We start from the raw sequence: 25155 nt of genomic DNA on the forward strand, positions 1-25155 counted from the left end.
CACCCAGTTTGATGGAATGTCGACACGGTGTGTATCAATTGAAAAAGAAAACGCTTCTTTAAAAAAAGAAAACACTGCTTTGACAGCCAAATGCCAGGAACTTGGAGAGCAAGTGTCTGGCCTTGAGGAGAGGGTTACGACCCAGGAACAGTACTCAAGAAACAGAAACGCTGAAATTAAAGGTGTGCCATTCACTGAAAATTAAAATCTTTTTGCAGTAGTAGCGAAGCTCGGCAGCCTGGTCAATGAGCCTATCTGTGACGCAGGCGTCGATGTTCGTCACCGTGTGCCGCGGGTAGAGGGCGGCAGTCCGAATATGGTCGTTCAGTTTCGTTCGCGTTCAAAGCGTGATGGGCTCGTTGAAAAGGCGCTCAAAAAGCTTATATCCGCCACTGATCTCGGTTAATCTGGTCATGCTTCTATTTTCGTAAATGAGCACCTGTGCCCAAGACTAAAGACGCTTCTTGGGCAAGTTGTTGCGCGAAAGAAAGACAAACAGTGGAAGTACGCGTGGTCTCGGATTGGTAAAATTTTAGCCCGGAAAACTGACACGTCACGGGCACTACGCTTATCTGCAGTTCAAGACCTTGATAAAATGGAGTAAGCGCTTGCAAGTATTCATCGGACGTCGTCCTTACTGCAGCAGTTAAACATGGCTGAAAGGCTGTTCACACCAACCGACGGTGGTAAAATATTTTCTAAAAGAAATAAGTGCACGTCCTTTTTACATTTAAACACGCAATCTGCATGCAATAAGGACGATGATCTCAATGCATTGCTGCCTTCTTTTGATTTTTCATTTGACATTGTCATGCTGTGCGAAACATCGTATCGCAATGAAAAGTACTGCAAATATCAGAGTATGTCTCTCATTATCTGAATCGGTGCAATAAAAAAGGCGGCGGTTTTCTGTTGCTTGCTAGGACTAACTTGCATTGCGAATTATTGAAAGACTTTACTCAAATTACTGCTGACTGAAATTTTGACTGTTCTTCATGGTTGCAGCATTTTTTCTTTGGTATATCGCCCACCGGCAGGGAATGTGTTAATTTTCTTAAATACATCTACAATCTGCTATCCTGGATTAACGATAACGACTACAGTTTAGTTTTGGGTGGCAATAATAATATTAACATGTTACATGATAGCCCACTTCGCAGAGACACATTGCGGGTACTTGAATCAAATGCTTGCTCCAATTACTGCTCCTACTCGTATTCAAGGTAACTGCCAAAGTTTACTCGATGTTTTCATTACAAATTTTGACACACAAAACATTGAATCAGGCGTCATCACTGCTCACGTCAGTGACCACTTGCCTATCTTTCTACTTTTTATTCACCTGTGTTGCCCTTGAGTCTTTCTAAAGATCAACACTTCACATTTCAAGATATTAACCCATTTGCACTTGAATTTCGCAATGAAATATTGCGCATAAACTGGCAAGACCTGTATAACGAAAAAGACTGTGACAAAGCCTTACGAGTTGTTTTTATCCTCCTTTCAGAGCGCTACAGAAAGTCATTTAAACGCAAAACAAAAAAAGCCACAAAAGCAAGGAAACCTTGGATTACGGACAGTACGTTGAAGTTGATCAAACAAAAAGATGCTCTTTTCAAGCAATTCCTAAGCATAAGGGATGCATTGATTTAAGAGAGTTAAAAAAATTCCGGAATAAAGTTAATGGTACTTTAAGCGCAGCAAAAGCGCAATATTTCGAGAAATTATTTAATGAAGAAACGATAATGCGAACCGAGGTCACCTGGAAAAAAGTAAACAGTTGACATCGTATAAACAATGAGCCAGAGAATGCAGCAGAGTTAGAAATAAATAATCAGCCGACATCAGGCGCGGCATTGGCTGATGCTTTTAACAATCATTTTGTATCGCTGGTGAGTAGTTCCTATAATCTTCGTTGCACAGAATACGTAACATCAAAAGTCGTCGAAAGTGCATTTCTAAGCCCCACTAACACTCATGAAATCTGCAGTTCGTTTCTTAGCCTTAGGAATAGTAAAAGTTACGATATCGATGATTTGCAGATTCGCCCAGCTAAGCATGTTCTAGACCTAATCTGTCCTGTCTTAGAGCACGTGTACAATCTTCAACTGGCGAAAGGTACATCTCCTTGGCGTATGCAAATAGCGAAGGTAACAGCACTTTTCAAATCTGGCGACAGAAACGAGCTCTCAAATTATAGGCCAATATCGATCCTGCCTATTTTTTTCTAAATGTCTCGAGAAATTGAATAATACAAGAGTAACCTCTTTTTGTAAAAAGCACAATATAATTACAGACTACCAGTATGGGTTTAGAAAAGGCCGTTCAACAGGAATAGCTTTACTGATGTAAAAAGAGATAATTTTGCGAGGCTTTGAAGACAATTTAGTTACTCTCGGCGTCTTTATTGATTTTTCGAAGGCTTTTGACACCCTTAATCACTATACTCTAACAAAACTTGACATTTATGACTTTAGGGGAACTTTCCTGAACTTAATTAGAAGTTATTTGCATCACAAGTATCAGACCATTGTCGTAGGTAACAACTGCTCAAAAAAATTTGCCTATATTCGCTGGAGTCCCTCAAGGAAGCATACTAGGACCACTATTGCTTAACCTGTATATAAATGACTTAACTAATATCAATACCGGTGCACAATTTGTTATCTATGCCGACGACACTAGTTTATTCATAACTTCTAAGGCCGTGAAAGGATTGCTATGTGTTTCTAATGCTACACTAGCCCAATTAAACAAGTGCAGCTTATTTAACTCATTAACTATTAATACTACCAAAACAAAAGGCGTGCTTTCTCAGCCAAAAAACAAAAAGCATAGCATTGTCGGACATCTAAGAATAGGTACTTCTTTGAGCTTAGATGTCATATTCCAAGAGAATATGCTGTGGAATGACCATGTTAACATTATTGCTAACAAACTTGCACGAGTTGTTGGAATACTAGTAAGATTACGCTTCCTTTTACCATTAACAGGGAAGCTCCTCCTTTATAATTCTCTTTTTTTATCTCATGTTAACTATTGTCACCTCGTATGGGGCAACATGACTAGCAATAACATCAACATTCCATATTTATTGCAAAAGAAAGCCATCCGTGCAATTTAAAACTCTTCATTCGATGCGCATACTGATTGTCTGTTTTGTCAATTAGGTATAGCGCCGATGAAATCGGTCTGCAATAAAATTTTGCTAAAACGCTTTTTAACAGAAAGAAAAGGTAGCACTAATTTTCTCGAGCACTTGTCAAGGCTGACATTAAATACAAGCAGTTTCAGTACACCTATGAAAATTCCGTGTGTTAGACGCTGTTGGGACATGGTACTTAAATTAGAAGCACAAAGAAAGAAAAACAGCACAGGGCATCCTACCGTCGGTATTTCTTCTTTGCATGCTGTGCGTCTAATTCAAGTAACCACTGGCATCAATCTCACGGCCCCTGCACATTATTATGCGGCCAGTCGCTCGGGGAGTTAGCACCACTGCAGCTCTATAAGGGCCGATTTACGCTCGAGCCGCCCATCGCCGTAAGCCGCACCGCACGCTTGCGGTCGCGCGAAAAATTTCACGTATCCAGCACTTGTGCGCAAATTACCATTAACACTGTGTGCACAGTGTATATCTTACACAATGTAAACCGAAATTCGTGCACAAGTGTTTGATACGTGCAATGTTTCGCGCGAACGCACGCGGGCGGTGCAGCTTGCGGCGATGGGCGGCTCGAGCGTAAATCTGCCCAGGCGTCCGGTATACTTGTCTGTGTGTGTTCCTTGTCCAGTCTATCGCGCTGACAGAATGCATCAAATTCTGTTACTTGATGCACCAGGTGTTCGCGTGACCGGATTATATGGCTGTATTACGAACAAGCTACCACATTTTTTCTTCCCGCTTCGCAATGCGACGGAGTACATCGAGCATTTGCTTGCACGGTTCGCCTGTGCCATGTATTAGGAGTACAGTTGCACATCCCAAAAATTCGTTTATATTATATCTGTGAGTCGCTGGTCTATAGTGAAGCTGCTTCTCCTATTATTTTGCATTCCTGCTCAATTTTGCTTTTTCATGCGCAATGCTTATATGAGCTGCATAACGTCGACGGTGTTTTGCATGCCTTCCTGCTGCTGTCCTACTGCGGCCTCAGTCGCCGAAATTATCACACCGCCGGCGTATGTACCTGCACAGTTCAATAATTGAGGGAACCTGTGATAGCAAGGCTAAATAGCGTTGGGGTTATGAGATATCTTTGCACAACACCCACCATATTTGGCTGAATCCAGCTGCTCCATTGACCAACCTGTATTCGAAAGGCTTTAAGGAACCCTGGGGTGAAGGTCCAAATCATTTTCCTTAAGTCGGGCTCTGCGGGACCCGTTGGTGCGGTGTGGCATGCCGTCGAAAGCCTTCCAATTCAGACAACGGCTCGAGAAGAGCGCCGGTGGTATTTGCTCCGAGGAGCGGCATCGCCATTGAGATGCGCTCGGTTACTATGACCACCCGAGCGGATGGTTGTCTGGCAACTTGACATCCCGTGCTTGACATGGTTTTCGGCATCTCGCGTGCACTGCATCTCCGTTGCGGCATGAATCAAAGAATGAAGAGAACACTTCGGAAGGCTCGTGTCCCAACTGCAGAAGAAAAAAGGAGGTAGGCAGAAGAGGGGCGCGTCACTGCAATCCGGCAGTAATAATCGTCTCCTGGGCCTGGAGCACCTGTTACATTTTTGTGGGTTCGCAAGCAAGCACTCATAAGAGTTGGCGGTCCGCCGCAGACTTGCGCTGCTCTGGCTGACTTTTCGACACTGCACCTGGCCATGGTCTTCCGCGATGAAAATTCTACGCGCCTCTGTGTTTTCTTTCTTGTTTTTTGATGAACAATGCTCGGACCGCGATCTTTTCTTTCGTAAGATGTCTTGGAAAGACTGCGGCATTTTTCCGTGGTAATTAACGTTGGGTCTATTGTCGCGCATTATGTTTGCTGCTGTTTTGCTATTTTCGAGAGGTCGAAATTTTTTCTACGGGGTGTCCGATAAGTGGTGTTTGGTTTGCCGTCGGCCGCGCATATGCGACGGTTGTGAATGGAGGAAGCGGTTGTGATGCACAATCTCGTTCGCTAGCTCACGAGCGTCAGTGCCGTTGAAGCGTTCGTGGTAGTCGTCAAACGTCGTTTTTTTTTTTGCAGCTGTTTGCAGTTTTTTGTCCAGTCCAAGGTTAACAACGACAACAAAACCCAGTGCCCTTCCACTCTGTGAAGAAGGATAACCAGCGAAGCTGTGTATATGTGGGCTCCTTAATGGCGAACTGCACCTCCGTCGCGGGTCGGCCCGGCACTATATTCGCAATTTTTTTCTACACGCGGACACGATAGTGGGGAAAGCAGCCCTTAACAGCTTGGCTGTAAAAAAAAAAAAAAAGGCTTGGTAGTTTAATTAGTGGCTGCATAGGGGGTATGGTGTTGCGCTGCGAAACTCGAGCTCACGGGTTCAAACAATGTCGTCGAATTCGATGGGAACGAAATGGAAGAAGACTCGTGTACTTCTCTTCAGGTGCACGTTAAAGAACCCTAGGTGGTGAGAACTGAACAGTGTGCCTCATAATCTTATCGCAGGACGTAAAACGCTAGAATTCGTTTAATGCAAGAAAACAAGAAAGAAAAGAAGGTAGCTGCGCCCTTCGACTTTTTTCTAGGAGTGTAAACGCAAGAAACTATTTTCGAGTTTGATTTCTGAGAAAAACATGCTATGCTTATCTTATATTTCATACCTAAAAGTAATGCCGTTCCCGTCTCTAGGCCCACTCAACTAAGCAGCTTCTGTATTACAAACGGCTGCTTTCAGTTATCCTGTGCACAGTTATACAAGGACAATAATTAAGCAACTAAAGGAATGGCATGCCTCACACATACGTAGATATGTTTGTAGATCTGGTGTGTTCGTTGAAGAAGATAATCGGGGTACCACATTGGGCACCCAGATTTAATTGGTTACAGTCTCGCAGACATCGTCAGACTGTCAAAAAAATTGTTTTCCTTGCCTGAATCAGGTTTGCAGATTTACAGGTTGTCCCACAACGCGGCGTTGATATTGAATGACCACTAGGAACTTTCCAGCAGAACGGAATAGAACCCGTGCGTTAATTCCCTCAGGAATTGGTGCGCAGCAGCCACGACTCACCATCAGCACAATCATTCGCAATAAGAGTCCTCACTTGCACCGGCCCCTCACCGTCGAGATTTGAAAAGTGCTGTTATTCGTTATATTCGCAACTAAAACGGCTATTCAATAATGTTTAATAGTGAATTCTGAAGTCGAATACGACCTGAATGGCAAACACCATTCGATTAGACTATATGTTTCTACTTGATATCGCCTGCTGGCTTGTTGAAGCAGATCGCCAGAGAAACAACGGAGACTACTTTCTTAAGGACTTCCCGTTCTCCCCGATCAGTCTGAGCACATGGGCTGTGTCTTCTCCATTGCGGTGTTGTTCACATCAACGGCCTTGATTCCTTTGCTCGGAAAGCCGACGTGTTCACGTAGGGCACCGTTTAAAAGATACACGCTTATTCCGGTCGGGAGTTCTCACTTTTTTAATCAATGCATTTAGAATATTTGATAATTTTTCTCTTTCATATATTTCGTGGATCATCATCGTCATCAGCCTGGTTTCGCCCACTGCAGGGCAAAGGCCTCTCCCACACTTCTCCAACTACCCCGGTCATGTACTCATTGTGGCCATATTGTCCCTGCAAACTTCTTAATCTCATGCGCCCACCTAACTTTCTGCCGCCCTCTCCTACGCTTCCCTTCCCTTGGAATGCAGTCCGTAACCCTTAATGACCATCGGTTATCTTCCCTCCTCATTACATGTCCTGCCCATGCCCATTTATTTTTCTTGATTTCAACTAAGGTGTCATTAACTCGCGTTTGTTCCCTCACCCAATCTGCTTTTTTCTTGTTCCTCACCCAATCTTTCACCGGCCAGTAAATCCGCTCAGCTGCAACTCTCTACGAACGCAGGTACAATGCGCTGTCTTACTAATTTCCTTTTCTGTTCCTGCTTTCGTACGGGTAATTTCTTTACGTTGTCATAAAGCCATGGAAATGCGATCACCTCAACAGGAAAATTATCTATAGCGCCTTTATCTATGTAGAGCAGGCACGTACCCAGGATTTTTTTTTTGGGGGGGGGGGAATCAAGCTAACTTTCCATGCAAATGAGGGGGGGGGGAGGAGGTACGTTTACTAGCACAAATGTGAATAATGCCCACCCATTCACCATATAGACCCGTAAACCCGCAAAAGAGAATTGAAATTAGGTGTATCTCACAGGCACGCCTGTGAGACATACCTCTCTTTTGCTTGGCAAACAGGGAACCACATGAAGTGGACTCCTGCATGAAGGAAGCGAAGGAAGAACACTGCCAAGAGCAAGTGAAGAAGCGAAAGTGTAACATAAAGATTTCTAGTAGCGCTTTTTAAATTAGCTGTGGAAGAACTATAGAAAAATACACATTTGTGGAATAATCACAGTTCTTTTCGATCCCTGCTTTACTGCTCTACCAAGTGGCAAAACCGACTCGCGTTATTTGGCAAGTTGCGTAATGATGCGTGGTCAGCAGTCCCGTACAACCACGTAGAGCGCAGGACGATGCAGTTCTAGACATACTGCGCCCATCGTGGAAGGTTAGATAAACACCCACATTAGCACAGCAGAGAGGTGGCTACACCAGGCGGCTCGACTGATAACTGTAGAAGCGTCATTTAAAACACGCGGAATTATTCTCCACTTCCGGCTGTGTTTCCTCTACTTCCTATTTAAATGAAAAGATGTTGATCGATAAATATTTTCACAAACAACGGTTAAGTTTGTTAATTTTCGCTTTCCTTTTCTGTTTGGCTGTCGCCTTGGCTTTCTCCCTTAACGGATCGCTTAATTTTTCAACTCCTTGCGACTCTTGTTTCCAGTTGTCAATTTTGCACGAAAAGTACTGTACAATTAGGGGAAAGCCAGACGAGGTAACGGGTGACAGTCATATTGCTTACGGGTTTAGCAGTTATTGCAGTGTGTGACGAAGGACGTTGTTCCGAATTATTTTTTTTTCCACCTTAACTAAACCACATCATGGGTATATATGGTTCCGACGATCTTTCAGTGTCGCGGTGAGCCGTCACTCAATAAAGTGAAAGGAAAAGCGAAACGCAACTGGCGTTTTCTACGGCCGCAACTCATTGCACGAGCATACACTCCAGCTGACTACGAACCGAATCACTTCCCTGGTCCCTGGATCAGTCTAAACAAAGAAGATTGAACTAACGAATCAACAGCGATGCGCGTGATCGTTGAATAGATGGTGACAACTGAACTCATCTCGAGTTAATCGCGCGGGCACCGAATCGACGAGAAAACTGGCCTTCACACCCCAGGAGATGCCGATAACTAGCGCCGCCCAAAAGGAGTGCAAAATTTGACAACCATTCCACTCTGTCAAGACGGAATGACAGCAAAAACTGACGACAGTCAAAGCTCTCAGGCGAAAATGCTCCACCTCCGCCGGGGGTCGGCCCGAAGATGCAACATGAGGCCGACCCCCTTTGGGGTTAAGCAGGCATGAAGCAATAGAACGACGGACACCGACCAAAATAAGTGCTAAAAAAATTGGCAGTGGCTTAGCTCGTCTATGCCAGGATATACGTAGCGAAAGCTAAGGCATAGCATGGTTAGCCTTGGTTAATCTTGATTGCAAGTCCAGGTTAGTCTGGTTGTCTAGCTATGTTATGGCGTTTAGCCAGTCGTTCGGCGCGCTGTTCGTTTGTTTCCTGGGCGATTCGCTTCCTCTTCATCTAGTTCCGATGTCGATTCCAGGCCTCCTCCTGCTTACCAGAATTGTCGCCGTCCATGCTGCCGCCTCAACTGTGGTTGCGGCGCACGCGAGCTCTCCTTTTCAATCCTCCGACATCCGGCATGCGACGCAGCTGGCGAAGCGAGCGCCACGACGAGGAACGCAATGTGACGAGGAACGCGGTGTGACGTCATGAGCTTCCTCGGAGCACGGCCACGGCGAAATCGCCAGTTCGCGGCCAGTAAAGCTTTCGCTTTAAAAGTATTACATCTGAAAGGCGTTTCGGCTTCCCCACGGAAGCCTTGTTCAATGGGATGAAGGAAAGTTCACGGAAGCTTATGCATACTTCAGAATGAAGCAGCGCGTGTATGACGGGGGAAGGCTTCCTTCATTTCTATTGAGCGTGTGACGTGCTTTTTGTATCTCCAGCGATTCCAGATACAGCCGCAATTTCAGGTTTCTTTCTTGGCCGATAACTCTCGAGCGATCCCAGTCAATCTTGTGGCCCGTTGCATCCGTGTGATCGGCAGGGGCATTCGAAACTGTACGTTTCTTTTCGACATCCTTCTGATGCTGCCTTATTCTCTGTTTGAAGATGCCCGATTCACCTATGTATGCGTAGTCGCAATCTGCGCAGGGCATCTTATAGACTACGCCGGGAAAGGATTATCTCGGAAGCCTGTCGTTACCGCCAACGAGTGCTTGCCTCAGCTTACACAGGGCGCGTGCGCCACCTCAACGTCCTAACTACGCAAACAATTAATAAAGAAATGGCAATGACCATAAGAAAAATACTATGCCGACAAGTAGACGAAAATCAAATCGTATTCAGACGCCTGCAGATGCCTTATTGAAGCCTACTTTATATCATGGCGCTTGGACTGAACTATAAAATGGTAAAACTGTGAGAAACATGCGGGGATGGGGAGGGGGGAGGGTTGCATTGAAATATGGTGCTTTACATGCCAAAACTGCGATTTGACCATGAGGCACACTGTCGTGGGGGCTCCGGATTAATTTGGGCCAACAGCTTTAACATGCCCTCACTGCTCCCCGTTGATCTCTTTCATACGGCGTGTTCGCTCTCGGACGTGCCGAGTAAAGGATTCTTCTTAGCGCAGGAGGATCAGCGTGGCAAAGCGATAAGTTATTTATTTCATTATTCGCTCATTTGTTTTTTGGAGTGTTAGGTTAGGCGAGGAATACTTATAAATTATGTTTCATGCTTCTCAGTTATGAAGGCTTTTTGCTTAGATCTAAGTAGCTAACGTATAATTGTATTCTTTTTTTCCACAAGCAGGGTTACTTTCTACTGTGCCTTGTTAGTACGACATGAGGGTTGGTACTAGGGGGAACCCACATGTGCTTTGTTCTGAGTGCGAGCGCTGTTACGCGTTGGAAGAAGCGCGGTTTGAGTCAGTACGGGAAACGAACGGAGCAGCTCTTATCTCTAGGATGTGTGTGCTACAGTTGCGGCTAGACCACCTGGAGCAGCATAAGCTAGCTAACCGAGTTGGGAAGCTAGAAAAGGAACCCAAGAGCGAACAGAAGCAGAGGCGCGAAGGCAGGAAATCCGCAAAACAATGGTCAGCGCTTCGATGCTGGGCACCGCGAACGGCACTGGCTCCGAAGCGAGAGCAACTAGGGAAGCCGAAGCCCCAACGCCGGAAAACTGTTGGGGAAAGGTCAGTTGTGGCGCTACCACTGACGTACCGGTCGCGGAAGACGACGACAAGGCAAAGGTGAGGGCATCGCGGTCTCGCGTGCAGCTTTCGGCGGCGACGAACAGAAGCAGCGTCGAGTTGTTTTTGTTGGAGACTCAAACATGCGAAAAATAGAACCGGTGTTGATAGAAAGGGTAGGTGGAGGCGAACGAGTCCAGGTTAGTGCGCTTCCTCGGGAATCGGGAAAACCAATTAGGGAGGTGATCGCGAAAGCCAAGGAACGCTTGTGGGACGCAATGTAGGAGAGGCACCGAGTGGTGATAGTGGGCGACGTGATTGACGTACTGCAAGGACGAGGGGCAGGGATCGCGAAGCAAATACGTGTGCTAAAGGGGTCATCGACCATCGGAATGTTTCAAAGGAAGTACTACTCGCAGTACGCACAGGGCCAGAAGTTGAAAGGGAGGGATATGCCACTGAAAGGGCAGCGCTTCTAGCAAACAGGGAAAAGTGGAGGCCACTAAGGCAATGAATGAACTAGAATGGCAGTCAGTGAACGGACAGGCCGCCATTGGAATCTGAACCTGGCAACGTTTAACGCTAGAACGTTATCTAGTGAGGCGAGTCTAGCAGTGCTATTGGAGGAATTAGAGGGCAGTAAATGGGATATAATAGGGCTCAGCGAAGTTAGGAGGACGAAAGAAGCATATACAGTGCTGAAAAGCAGGCACGTCCTGCGCTACCGGGGCTTAGCGGAGGGACGAGAACTAGGAGTCGGATTCCTGATTAATAAGGGTATAGCTGGTAACATACAGGAATTCTATAGGATTAACGAGAGGGTGGCAGGTCTCGTGAAACTTAATAAGAGGTAGAAATTGAAGGCCGTGCAGATCTAAGCCCCCTACATCCAGTCATGATGACCACGAAGTCGAAAGCTGCTATGAATACTTGGAATCGGCGATGTGTAAAGTCAAAACAAAATACACTATGCTGATGGGCGACTTCAATGCCATGGTAGGCAAGAAGCAGGCTGGAGACAAGTCAGTGAGGGAATATGGCAATGGCTCTAGGAATAGCAGGGGGGAATTATTAGTAGAGTTTGCAGAACAGAATAATATGCGAATAATGAATACGTTCTTCCGCAAGCGGTATAGCCGAAAGTGGGCGCGGAGGAGCCCGAATGGCGAGACTAGAAATGAAATAGACTTTATACTCTGGGCTAACCCTGGCATCAGACAAAATGTGGACGTGTTCGGCAAGGTGCGCTGCAATGACCATAGGATGGTAAGAACTCGAATTTGCTTAGTCATGTGGAGAGAACGGAAGAAACTGGCACATAAGAAGCCGATCAATGAGTTAGCGATAATAGGAAAAATAGAGGAACTTCAGATCAAGCTACAGAACAGGTATTCGTCCTTAGCTCAGGAAAAGGACCTTAGTGTTGAAGATATGAACGACAATCTTATGGGCATCATTAAGGAATGTGCAATAAAATTCGGTGGTAACTCCGTTAGGCAGGATGCCAGTAAGCTATCGCAGGAGACGAAAGTCCTGATCAAGAAACGCCAGTGTATGAAAGCCTCTAACCCTACAGCTACAATAGAACTGGCCGAACTTCAAAGTTATTCAACAAGCGTAAGACAGCTTACATAAGGAAGTATAATATGGATAGAATTGAACATACTCTCAGGAACGGAGGAAGCCTAAAAGCAGTAAAGAAGAAACTAGGAATAGGCAAGAACCAGATGTATGCGTTAAGAGACAAAACAAGCTATATCATTACTAATACGGATGAGATCGTTCATGTGGCTGAGGAGTTCTATAAAGATTTATACAGCACCAGTGATCCACGACGATAATGGAAGAGATAATAGTCTAGAGGAATTTGAAATCCCACAAGTAACGCCGGAAGAAGTAAAGAAAGCATTAGGAGCTATGCAAAGGGGGAAGGCAGCTGGGGAGGATCAGGTAACAGCAGATTTGTTGAACGATGGTGGGCAGATTGTTCTAGAAAAACTGGCCACCCTCTATACGCAATGCCTCATGACTTCAAGCGTACCGGAATCTTGGAAGAACGCTAACATATTCCTAAACCAAAAGAAAGGGGACGCCAAAGCCTTGAAAAATTATAGACCGATCAGCTTACTGTCCGTTGCCTACAAAGTATTTACTAAGGTAATTGTAAATAGAATCAAGAACACCTTAGACTTCCTTCAACCAAAGAACCAGGCAGGATTCCGTAAAGGCTACTCAACAATAGACCATATTCACACTATGAATCAGGTGATAAGAAATGTGCGGAATATAACCAACCTTTATATATAGCTTTCATTGATTACGAGAAAGCGTTTGATTCAGTCGAAACCTCAGCAGTCATGGAGGCATTGCGGAATGAGGGTGTAGACGAGCCTATGTAAAAATACTGAGAGATATGTATAGCGGCTCCCAGCCACCGTAGTCCTCCATAAAGAAAGCAACAAAATCCCAATAAAGAAAGGCGTCAGGCAGGGAGATACGATCTCTCCAATGCTATTCACAGCGTGTTTACGGGAAGTATTCAGAGACCTGGATTGGGAAGAATTGGGGATAAGAATTCATGGAGAATACCTTAGTGACTTGCGATTCGCTGATGATATTGCCTTGCTTAGTAACTCAGGGGAGCAATTGCAATGCATGTTCATGGACCTGGAGAGGCAAAGCAGAAGAGTTTGTCTAAAAATAATCTGCAGAAAACAAAAGTAATGTTTTACAGCTTCGGAAGAGAACAGTAGGTTACAATAGGTAGCGAGGCACTGGAAGTGGTAAACGAATACATCTACTTAGGACAGGTAGTGACTGTAGATCCGCAACATCAGATTGAAATAATCAGAAGAATAAGAATGGGCTGGAGTGCGTTTGGCAGGTATTCTCAGATCATGAACAGCAGGTTGCCGATATCCTTCAAGAGAAAAGTATATAACAGCTGTGTCTTACCAGCACTCACGTATAGGGCAGAAACCTGGGTGTTTACGAAAAGGGTTCTGCTGAAATTGACGACGACGCAACGAGCTATGGAAAGAAGAATGATGGGTGCAACTTTAAGGGATTAGAAAAGAGCAGATTAGGTGAGGGAACAAACGCGAGTTAATGACATCTTAGTTGAAATCAAGAAAAAGAAATTGTCATGGCCAGGACATGCAATAAGGAGGAAAAATAACCGATGGTCATTAAGGGTTACGGAATAGTTTCCAAGGGAAGGGGAGCGTAGCAGGAGGCAGCAGAAAGTTAGGTGGACGGATGAGATTAAGAAGTTTGCAGGGACCACATGGCCCCAATTAGTACATGACCGGGGTAGTGGGAGAAGTATGGGAGAGGCCTTTGCCCTGCAGTGGGCGTAACCAGGATGATGATGATGATGATGATGATGATGATGATGAAGGCAATGAATTGTACGGTCTTTGACATCAACCGAGGAGTGCACGCACTGAGCAGACCGCGAAGGCGCTTCACGACGGGATATATTTTATTGAAAGCGCACCAACACCGGTTGGACGTCGATTGGCGGCGCGGGCTGTAGCTTTTTTGAGGCGGGCCCCAAGCAATCAGGAAGCTATTTACTGTAGTGACCCACCAGTAAACGGGAGAATTGGACCACAAAGAGGTTTGAAAAGACGCGCAAAGGATAAAAATAGAAAAGGTAAAATTTGTTACATAAAGATTGCAATGTGGTCGCAAGCAAGCAAAATGGCTCGAAATTCAACCACAGCTGAATGTAAGTGAATTGGAGCAGCCGCCTGTTATCGACAGTTTTGTATGGGAAGGGTGCAACAGAATGACTGGGCCAATGAAAGGTGGAGGCAAGCTAATTTGGCGAGGTCTGAAGTGGAGAAGGGTAAAATAGGCATGTGAGGATAATTTATGGATTAGCGGCACATGGCAAGGCAGAAAGGCGTGGCTGGGACTAGCTTACCTATGGACAGGTAGTGATTTCGGAGATGAAAATAAGGAATTGAGTGAATGCATTAGAACCGATAATAATGAGTTCAAGAAATCAAGCCCGGTGATATATTTGGGAGATGTGAACGCGCACATAGATGATCTAGATGGATATACTTATTACACCGGTTCTCTAGTGCTGGATCTGTGTGACGAAGAGAACCTTATAGCAGTTAACGTGGAGAATAAGTGTCATGGACAGGTAACGTGCGAATGCGGGTACAGGCAGTTACGTATAGACTATGCTTTCGTCTTAGAAATGGTATACTAACAACTAGACCAAATGATAATAGACGGACATGGAACAAATAGCTTGGGTCGCGCTCATAGATGTTTAACATTACAGAGAGATACTAATGTAAAACAGACACCAATGGCATCAGAATTCCTAAAAAATGAATAAGCAAATAACAGAGATCGCCAAAAGCATAAAGAATAAAATTGAGGCTTTTTCCTACAACAGTCTGGGAGTATAAGGAACTGGCAGACGTTATATAGAAGGAACTAAGACAGACATGGGCAAAAAAAGGAATGTTGGATTAGAAAAAGGAAACCGCGTAAGTGGTGGAACAAGGAAATGCTCACAAATGACGCCTGCTCACAAGAGCCTGAACAGGCGTCTAGAGATCATCGAGAAGCGAAGAAGTAGAGATAACAGGAAGAAGAGGTGCTCCTTAGACGGAACGAGAAAAAAGAAGGGTGGAGAATGAGCTCGTGCAAGATAAAATTAAATGTGGAAGTGAACGTTGGGTGCATAACATTCGCAAAAGAAACAAAGGCGCACCGAAAAGATTCCGAAATCATGTACGAGCATTCGGAGCCACAACTAAATATTTACAAACGGCTATAAGGGATGAAGATGGTAGTATTTAGGAAGGAGGCCTTGCCCTGCAGTACACCACCGACGTTATTAGGGATAACTTCGTTACGAAAGAAAGCGTAATCCAGACCCAAAGATATCGAGCAGCAATAGAGAAGCCTGAGAGAATAAAATTTAGTATAAAAAGATTTTATTCGATAAAAGCAGAATAAAATGTCCCTAATAACACGGTAGCAGGACCCGATGGAATCCCAATACAGCTAATCAAACAACTCGGTCCAAAGAGCAAGGCACTGCTGACTAATGCCATAGAGCCAGTGATTAGAACGAAGAAAATTCAGGTTAGATGCCGTGAAGGCAAGTTGCTACAAAGGCAAAAGTGATAAGGATAAGACGAGCTCGTACAGATCAGTCCAAGTAACGTAGGTGATATATAGAATGGGAATGCAAGCCATAAAACTGGAACTGTCGACGTGGGCGGAGAAAGATGGTGTACTAGGGGAACAAAAGAATGGGTTCAGGCCAGGCACACACTTAAGAGGATAATATGTTTGTACTAACTGAGTGCATAGAGATTTCAGCATCTCAGAATAGACCTTTATCGATAGCATTTCCAGATATTAAATGTGCCTATGACAAGGTAGACCGGGAATTGTTATGGGATATTCTTAAGCACGAAGGCATAGAGGGCGATTTCGTGGAGCTTCTGAGGGAGATATATAGAGACAGCCGAGCACAAGTTGTATGCGAAGATCGAAAAAATAATGAATTGGTGGAAATTGATCAAGCACGGAAGAAAGGATGCCCTCTGTCTCTATTGTTGTTCAAGCTTTATGTTACGGCCATATAAAGATGACTGGAAAACAGCGAATTAGGGTTTGATTTATCCTACATGCATAATGGACAAATAGTGCCGCAGAAGCTCCCTGGACTGATGAATGTGGACGACATAGTGCTACTAGTGGGCAATAAGAGATTTACAGACACTTGCGAATGTCTGTGGCAATGCAGTGACAAATGTAAGCCTCATGTTAAGCAGAAGAATCGGCAATTAAGAACTTTAATAAAGATACGAGTAATTATGTGGTGTGAATTCAACAGCAAATCATACCCATAGTCAAGCAATATAATTACCTCGGCGTATAGATAAACGCAGGAAAGAGTTACTCAAGCACCCACCAAGAGAATCTGAAAATAAAGGGGAAGTGGAGTGCTGCAATAATGAAACCCAGAGCACTGAGGGGCTGCAATAAGTACGAGGTGGTGCGTGGAATCTGGAAATGAGTGACGAGGCCAGCACTGACGTTCGCGAATGTCATTCTATGTTTAAAATCGGATATCTTGGCGTTGGAAGTTAACCAAAGATCAATAGGCCGGTTGGCCTCGGGACCCCCGGGTAAAAAAAATATTAGTTAAAAACATGGGGTCTTACGGGCCACAATCACGGTGTGATTATGAGGCACGACGTAGTGGCAAAATCCGGAAATCTGGACTATCTGGAATTCTTTAACGTGCGCTTAAATCTAAGTACACGGGTGTTTTCGCAGTTCGCCCCCATCGAAATGCGGCCGCCGTGGCCGGGATTCGATCCCGCGATGTCGTGCTTAGCAACCCAACACCATAGCCACTAAGCAACCACGGCGGGTCAGGGAGCCCACAGTAAAGCTACAAATGAAGCAGTGCAGGTTAACATGCGTTGCGCCTCTTTTTAAGTCAGAGAAGCACAGAGAAAAATTAGTATTGAAGAAAGACTCAGGAACATGGATCAAAATAAAGAAGCAGCTAAAGTGCAAAAGTATCTATACTCCAAAAGCGTGGATATAAAATGGAGGATGAGGTCAAGAAAGTATAAAAGGTAATGGAAACTCTACACAGAAAACCAGGAGGAATAAGAAAGTGAGAGAAACAGGGGTAGTGAATTGGATGCAAAGAATGAAAACAAAAAGGACTATGGAGATTTGCAAGAATTCGAAGAAAGAAATTAGTAGAGGAAGCCTGTATGATAACACAGTACCTTGCTATTTGAGGCTGGAGCCGGCTGCATAAGGAGAGAAACATACCAGACAAATATTTGGAACTAGATGAGGCATGTGTATGCTGCAGCAAAAATCCGGAGACTACTCAGCACATCCTAATGGAATTCGAAGTGATTCACCTATTGAGAACTGTAGGTAACGCACACCTTCCAGTAGCGCTTGGGTTTCAAGTGGACGGAAGCGGCCAGCGGTCGAGATAAGCAAGACACGTTTAGAGTATTGGTGAAAAAAACAGGGAAGAGGTTGATACGGCAGGATCTCTTATAGTCATAGCTAGCGGTATAAGAAAGATTTTGAAGGGAAAAAAAAGATGTTGTATACAAAATGCTGGATAAAAACACGTATAGCCTACTTGGTCAAATCAAGCAGGCTAGGTGACTAATGGTCACCGGCCTGTTTCAAAGCCATTAACTCATCATTATTGCAGGGGACAAGGGCGCTCTTGCCCCCATTGCAATGCAGCCGCGGCGATCGGATCTCACGACCTCGTGCCTAACAACGCAACACCGTAGCCGCTAAGCACCCACGGCGGCGGGTGGTGTTGAAATTGAAGGTGGTACACCAGTAAACTACCAACTCGTCAAATAGGTTAATTCCTTCCCTGTGAGATGTACTGACGGTGCAGTAATACATAAATTTGCTGAAGCGCGTATCCGTCCAGCCTCAAGTACTATTTTGAGTACTGTGTGTACTCAAAACTTGCTCGGCCCGAAACCTGCAGCGCCAGCATTGTGGTTCAAACAGAGTGTTTGAACCGCCGCACTGGTCGCGGATAAGTTTGTATACTGATAGAGCAGCGGAGGGCTTGGTCGGGCAAAGAGGCCTATGTGACTGAAGCTGATTGGCTCTACATCTGCCACTGTTCTGAAAGCGTCGAGGGAAATCAGGGAGAGGCGTAACTGGCAATTATAGAATTCGAGTTTACCGGCAAGCAGGAGAGGTCTTCGTCAGGTCCGCTGCAGTGTCTGCCGACGCAGCCTGTGCTTCGACCTGGTTGGAAGCATCGTGGCACGTCAGCGATGTCGTTAGGCTCAAAGGCAGATGTGTGCCGCACACAGTCGCAGTTCCAGGCGGATGCCCCACAGGTGGTGACGGTGAATGGCCACCGCGTGGCGGCGGCCGACGCGGCCGGGCCCCGGGGCGGCGTGGTGCACGTGCTCGGCGGGGCCCTGGCGCCCGCCGCCGACCGGGACGTGCTGGCCACGCTGTCGGACTGCGCCAAGTACGACGGCTTCCTCACGCTCGCCACGGGCACGGGCGTCTCCGAGCTGCTGCGACGTAAGCCGTCCCCGGTGTGCCCGCCACCGCCGCCGCCGCTCACGCTCGCTCTCTGCGCAGGGGGCCAGCGCACGCTGTTCCTGCCCAGCAACGACGCCCTGTCCAAGGTGCCGCCGGAAGAACTCAAGCTGTACCAGAGGAACGTCACTGCCCTGAAAGGTGGGTACCTCGCGTGTCGCCTAGTGCGACTCTGAGCGGTCAATTTCTTGCTGCAGAGTTCCTCACGTACCACATCGTGGATGGCATCTACTACAGCCACGACCTGCGAGACGGCCAGTACCTCAAGTCTATGCACAACGACCTCCCCATCCGTGTTGGCGTCAGCGTAGACGGCTGCAGTAGTGCGTAGAGGCAACGATGCTTTCGTACTATTCCAGCTGCATCCCATATTTCCTCTTGCGTACTCGCTGTGCCACTATTCTTGTGGGAAACAGGATTTGCTGCCCCGGGAGAACGTTTTCTTTTTGTCCTTTAGCCTGAGTTTATTAAAACAGAGAGGTGAGTAGCGTAAGAAAGCCTAAAGTAATACTTAGTTATGATGTGTATGTTCTTCTGTGTCGTATGAAATGTTGACAAGTTTCGCGAGGTAAACCAGTAATGTTTTAATGTACCTCTTCTTTGCATCCCTCCTTATGTCCGGAAAGGGTCCTCAAGTGTTGAATAATTGGTGATTATTATGATGAGGATGATAGTTAGGCAAGTATTACGCGCGCCAAGGCGTGCATTGTTGCGCATTGTATTAAACAATTATAGAAGCAATATGGGCGTCACTCTCCATCTGAATCGCATATCCAGCGTAATTGGCGATTTAACTCATCGGGTTGGTTTCACTTTTAGACTCGCACAGCTTTCCGGAGTTTTTACTAATGCAGTTGATATGCTAGGCGCCAAAAGTTAGTTGTAGCAGTGTATGGTATTGTTGAAATCCTAAAAAAATGTGCTATATACGACATCCTTTAGGGCGTTCTCTTCAAGGGTGTTGAACGTATTTGCTGCAATGAACGAAACACTAACCTGTACACTTCGGCGACATTTCCCAACTAGAGCAAGTCTATACAAGAAAAACATTTCTTAAAAATAACGAATGCACTTGGACGGAATCTAGACATGGAAATGTTTTACTCTATAAGTGGCGTCGTCACTTCGGTCTTTTTTAGCATCACGCAGCCGGCTTTTAGCTGCATTACGTTGCACAGTGAGTGTTTTCTAACATGGAAAAAAATTGCCTCCTTTTGAGGACATTGATTTTGATTAAAACATGATTACAATATAAATCATCACTGTATATAAAAACAAAGCTAGAAAATGCACTTTCAACTATAAATTTCGTAAAGCTTGGAAACGTCAGGGTGTAAGACGTAATTAGTGAAAACCAAGTTTACTGAACCACATGCACAAAAGCTACAGCAAGTACGCCCTTTTCAAGCTCTGCCTAATCTCTTTACTGAAAAGCAACTGTTTATAATGGCATGCTCATAACATAACAATACAGGAAGGGAAATATTCTGAAATGGACAAAATGTTTCCATTTCTGTTGTCCATAACGAATGAATGAATGAAGTCTCTTATTAATAAATGGGGAGGCGCAAGTCCTCCGTGGGGGAGTGTTCACGGAATCCCATGATGTCGTATTGGTTTAGGGATTCCACGAGCGGTCACTTGTGCCAAGGCACTTGGACACGTGCCCCCTCAACCGGCCCTGGGCCATTGCACATTGGGCAAGTGAAAGCTCCGTGAGCAAGGCTTCGCGGTAGTTGGTGCATTGTTATGCGTGTGTGTCCCGGTTTCAAACGCGGCACCTATTCAACAATTGAGCTTTGCACAGTAGTGCCGTGCGCAATGTCGTCATATTGCCATAGACTCAATTTCCATAGACCGTATTGATGGGGACCTCTTGTGAAACTTTCATGTGGGGCAGAGTGCCATGTTTTGCCGAGCATTCGTGTAACTCGCTATAAAGATGTAGTTTCCACTAGCAGTAAACATTAGTTTGTAGCGTACGTCCGCGATGAGATAGAACATTGAAACTTTCATGTGTATGTTGAATGACCAAAACACGAAAGTTTCAATGTTCTAGCTCATCGGCGGCGTAGGCTAGAAATAATGCTTACTGTTAGCGCAAACTGCCTCTTTGAATGAGGTTTTATTAACAATAGACGCGACGCCATGCCAGGCCCGATGACTGTAATGGGACCTCTTGTACAGCGTGTAGGTAAAAATATAACCAATTGCAACAAATAGTGTAAGATAATAAAAATAGCGAACGAAGTATTCGTTTAGGTTTGGCAGCACTAATACAAATCAGCTACAGACGTGCTAGTAAAAGGAATAATAATTATTATTACATTCGACTAATTACAGAAATATAACGCCGTTATGATAGTGAATGGACAATGAAACATAACCAAACGACCTTTTATTTGTGTCGCGTAACCAAATGTACGTTTGGAAGGGTTTGGAAGGGAGAAAAGGAAAAAAAAACTTAATAAGTGGGTGCAGATGATAAAATGGGGTCTTTTAGTTCTGGTTTCTAGGAAGTTACACAAATGTTGGGCAAAACATCACCCCCTACGGAGCTCTCAGCCGCAAGTTTCAGCTTTATACCAACATAAATGAGACACCTAATATTATCAACATCTCTGCCACATTTCAGTCGGCACAAGAAATCAGACAGAAAGCGAAACTTGCCGCCGAACGCTGGCTTCGCGGGTCTCCCAGGCCGACTCCTGCTAGAAGCAGTCATTTGCACTCGGCTGCCACTCATCATCGTGACGATCGCGCTAAATATCGCGCTAGAAAGTATAAATTGCTCAGAAGGAGACAGTCGCGCGCTACCGACGAACGGCGCGCCCATTTGAGCGAGGCACTCCCTCCGGCAGTTTGCTTTCTTCCTCCATGCTCACGGCAAGAGCTACGCCTCGCCGTGCAGCTCTGTTGCAGGCCAAGCGTGCGTACTTTCTCATTGCTAATGCTATTATCATATTTGGGCAATCCGCCTTCAGTAGTGTCGGAATGATTTTGCATTCATCGGAGCGGCATAACCTTAAAGGAGCCGTGCAACAGTTTTTCAGCTTGGTAAGTGTACCATACTAGACGCGAGGCTATGTGGCCGCCAACACCTGAGCGAAATATTACTCATGTGCACGCAGCAGGGAAGTCACTATAAAGATCCGTGTCGTGCGGCTTCTTCGAACTTCCGCCATCTAAACTCCACATGATTACGCAGTAACGCCGTCACACAACTATTAGTTTGAATTCTTAAAACGTTATGGCCAATTATTACTTTTTGAAAGGTCAGAATAACACCTGCATTGTTGAAACTGTTCAGGCTACTTTATATCTTAAAAAAAAATACAAAATTTCACTGCGTCCAAAGTGCATTTGGGGGTCGTCGGCTCCGGATGTGCCGTACCCTGCGCAGTTTGTGCTGGCCTCTGCGTACTGCAGTGCTTCTTCTTGCACATCTAGAATCGCCTCTACTGTCGACCTTCTTTCTTGTGCGGCGTATGCGCCGAGCTTTTCCAAGTTGTGAGGAACAACAAGCCGCTCGAAACGAGCAGGGGCGTCACGACGGCTGCAAGATCGGCGATGCATATCCCAAGCTGGTGCATTCGACTGGCAGCAGTGTCGCCACCTGGCTGATGGTCCTCCCTTTGCGTCGCCGATCGAAGCTCATCTCAGCCGTCGTCGCAAATTGGGGCTCGTCTCAGCTTGAAGCTCGCACGGCCACTGGCGTTGTGGCCTACGCAAGTTCGCGAAGGACTAACCGCAGTTTCTTTCAACACGTTTGAAGGTCACAGCTAGAGCGCTGGGGCTCGCCGTGGTAGCATGTACACTTTTTTAGTCAATCAACCGTTTGTTGAGGAAGAACTTTTGAGTTTGGCTAGGTTTAGCGATTTCTATACGGAAAAACCGGAATAAGTGGCGTCCACGTCACCTTTGCGTTACATGCAGTTTGCATGGCGGATGGGACGAAGAGCGATCTTATTTGCCAGACTCCGCTTCGTTAGAACGCATTACAGTATTTATTTTGTTGCAAAATATTTACAAAATGGGGCGCCCGAAGAAATTGCGCGGATGCTGTGGACGGTGATTGTCAATGTTAGCGAATAGCCGAACGCTTCTAGAAAGTGATTCACTTTATTAAATGAATGATGGCGTAATGTGACGATAGTTGGGTAGCGCGTCGTTCAGGCCGGTTGGACATGCGTGCTGTTTTGCGAGCGCCACCGTGGAAGGATACGGCTGTTCTGCTCTACCGCAACTTGCCCCGAAGCTGAGGCGCAACCGCGTCTCCTAGTTGGCGTTTGACGAGCCCAAGAAAAGCTTCGAAAGATGAAAGTTCCAGCTGTGTTCCTGTGCGAATCGTTTACATACATGCCTGTATTTGAGTGGCGCTTGCATGCTTTCACTATTGTGTAAGGCTTCTGCTAGTCTGTGCGGGTGCCCATGTGTGTGCCGTCTTTTCATGTCCCGTTTATTTTGGTTGGAATGTGTGTATATGTTTTAGTGTAACAATGAATGCAGGAAAAACGCAGAAAGCATCAAGCATGTGATTCTTTATCGATATCGGCATGCACCCTTTCTTAAGGGCGTGGCCATTATTTAGTACCCTAGCGGTACAACGATCGTTGAGCCGAAGAGCATTGAACCAGCTGCCGCTATTTCCCAGGGCGGCTGTACGAGGCCAACAACTCTCCGCTGTACCGCGCCGACATTCCGGCCTCCAACGGCGTCATCCACGTGGTCGACTGGGTCCTGCTGCCTGGGGATCACAAGTGGTGCACGGGCGTCGTTCTGCCCTGACACCGAAGAACAGAGGGGCAGCATTTCTCAGGGCGACACCGCTTAGTCGAACTCGCTGGCACGATTCGACTCTTTCATTCGGCAAGGGATCCTCCAGTGGACGTCATCAACACACTTCTGAGCTTGTGTCTCTTCTGAGCTGGCACAATATTTCATCGTCAATTTTCAGAGTGTTGACCGCTTCTTTATTTATATGCACTGAATACAAACGGCTCATTTATGCAATAAATGTCGCCCTCATGACACGCGTTGTTCATCTTTACTACCTCAAAGGTGCGCGGTTTGCCCGTTGCATCAAGCACTGAACGGGAGCTCTTAATTCTTGCTGAAAATGCCATGCTGAGACTGACTGCCTCCTTGCACCCAGCTTTATAGCCGTGTACATGGCTTTGCACATGAGTACAATTCACCCGGAAGGCGTGCCAGAAATTAGAATGTGTTTTCCTTGAGTGTCTTCAATAATTGTTATAGTTATACAGGCTGGTTTTTTATGCAAACAACTTTTTTTCATTGTAGGGTACATATGTAGCGCAATGCGGCCTGGTCACGTTAGTAACCCGTAAGGGTGGACCTTACTTACCATCCGATAGGGAGGCCATGAATATGGTACGACATTTTGAATGATAACAGGCATGCGTTTATCAACGTTCGCTTTAGCTCTATGCATTAAAATAAAAACTAGTCCACCTATCCATCATTTAGCCCTATGCGCCCAGTCAAACTCTGGCCATGCCCATGTGCGATGGAGAAGCGAATGCGCTCATACGTTCTAGCTAGCCGGTTACCAACGTCGAGTTTGATGAAATAATTGCTAGAGGGAATGCTATTGTCTGAGGGAGCTGCAATCGGGTTGGTTCAGCCATGGAAAGTTCACGGAAAAAACTTGAACCTTCTGGTTTCAAAAGACTTCGTGACTTTGTAAACTCATATCTTTCAACAAAGTAATGCGTAATAAATTAAGAAACATTATTGAAATTGTCGGACCACAGTATTTGTACGGAACACTTCTATTTAAATATTTAAACTATTACGTCACGGATGCATGCACCAACAAGAGCCATGGAACGCCGTTAAGAATTTCTCACGGGCAAGTCAGCGCGTTGGGACGCTTGGTGCATTTCGATTTGGCCACGTCGGCAGGCTGAACCACTGCAATTAGTAGTAGTAATTAGTAGAAATAAATGAGATAAGGATAGGAATGAGCGACCTATCCGCGTCTTGTAAGGTGTTTCTTTACCCGCCGTGGTTGCTCAGTGGCTATGACGTTAGGCGGCTGACCACGAGGTCGCGGGATCGAATCCCGGCCACGGCGGCCGTATTTCGATGAAAGCGAAAATACCCGTGTACTTATATTCAGGTGCACTTTAAAGAACCCCAGGTGGTCGAAATTTCCGGAGCCCTCCACTACGGCGTGCTTCATAATCAGAAAGTGGTTTTGGCACGTAAAACCCCACAATTTGATTTTTATAAAGGTGTTTCTATTTTTTTACCCCTAAGCGCTGAAAATATCACAGATATGAGATATTATAGGCGAGCAGTTATGTATGCTTGATAAAGATTCTGGAACTAGCAGCAGTCCCGAGATCTCCGCCCATGTGCTACGAAATACATTCGCATTCCATTTACAGTTTTTCGGAAACCTTCCTCTATAGCAGTTCTACACTTCTGGTCTTAAGTTAGGCAGGAGAACGCTATCTGTCACAGGCTATTAAACATTGTTGA

General features: G+C 45.6%; 1 protein-coding gene across 3 annotated transcripts in view; it reads left to right on the forward strand.

Moving 5' to 3' along the window:
* The window catches only part of LOC139057104 (periostin-like), an 87699-nt gene extending 64023 nt beyond the window's left edge, over window positions 1–23676 (forward strand). For 2 of the 3 annotated variants that reach the window (XM_070534884.1, XM_070534882.1), the window contains exons 4-7: window positions 18435–18627; window positions 18688–18786; window positions 18843–18968; window positions 23300–23676. In XM_070534884.1, coding sequence (XP_070390985.1) covers window positions 18435–18627; window positions 18688–18786; window positions 18843–18968; window positions 23300–23433 — 552 coding nt within the window. In that variant the 3' untranslated portion in view covers window positions 23434–23676. The remainder of the gene's footprint in view (window positions 1–18434; window positions 18628–18687; window positions 18787–18842; window positions 18969–23299) is intronic. The other variant, XM_070534886.1, reaches the window with a different exon arrangement.
* Window positions 23677–25155: the final 1479 nt, after the last annotated feature.

This window comes from Dermacentor albipictus, chromosome 1 (assembly GCF_038994185.2).
Source record: "Dermacentor albipictus isolate Rhodes 1998 colony chromosome 1, USDA_Dalb.pri_finalv2, whole genome shotgun sequence".
Classification (NCBI taxonomy): Eukaryota; Metazoa; Arthropoda; class Arachnida; order Ixodida; family Ixodidae; genus Dermacentor; species Dermacentor albipictus.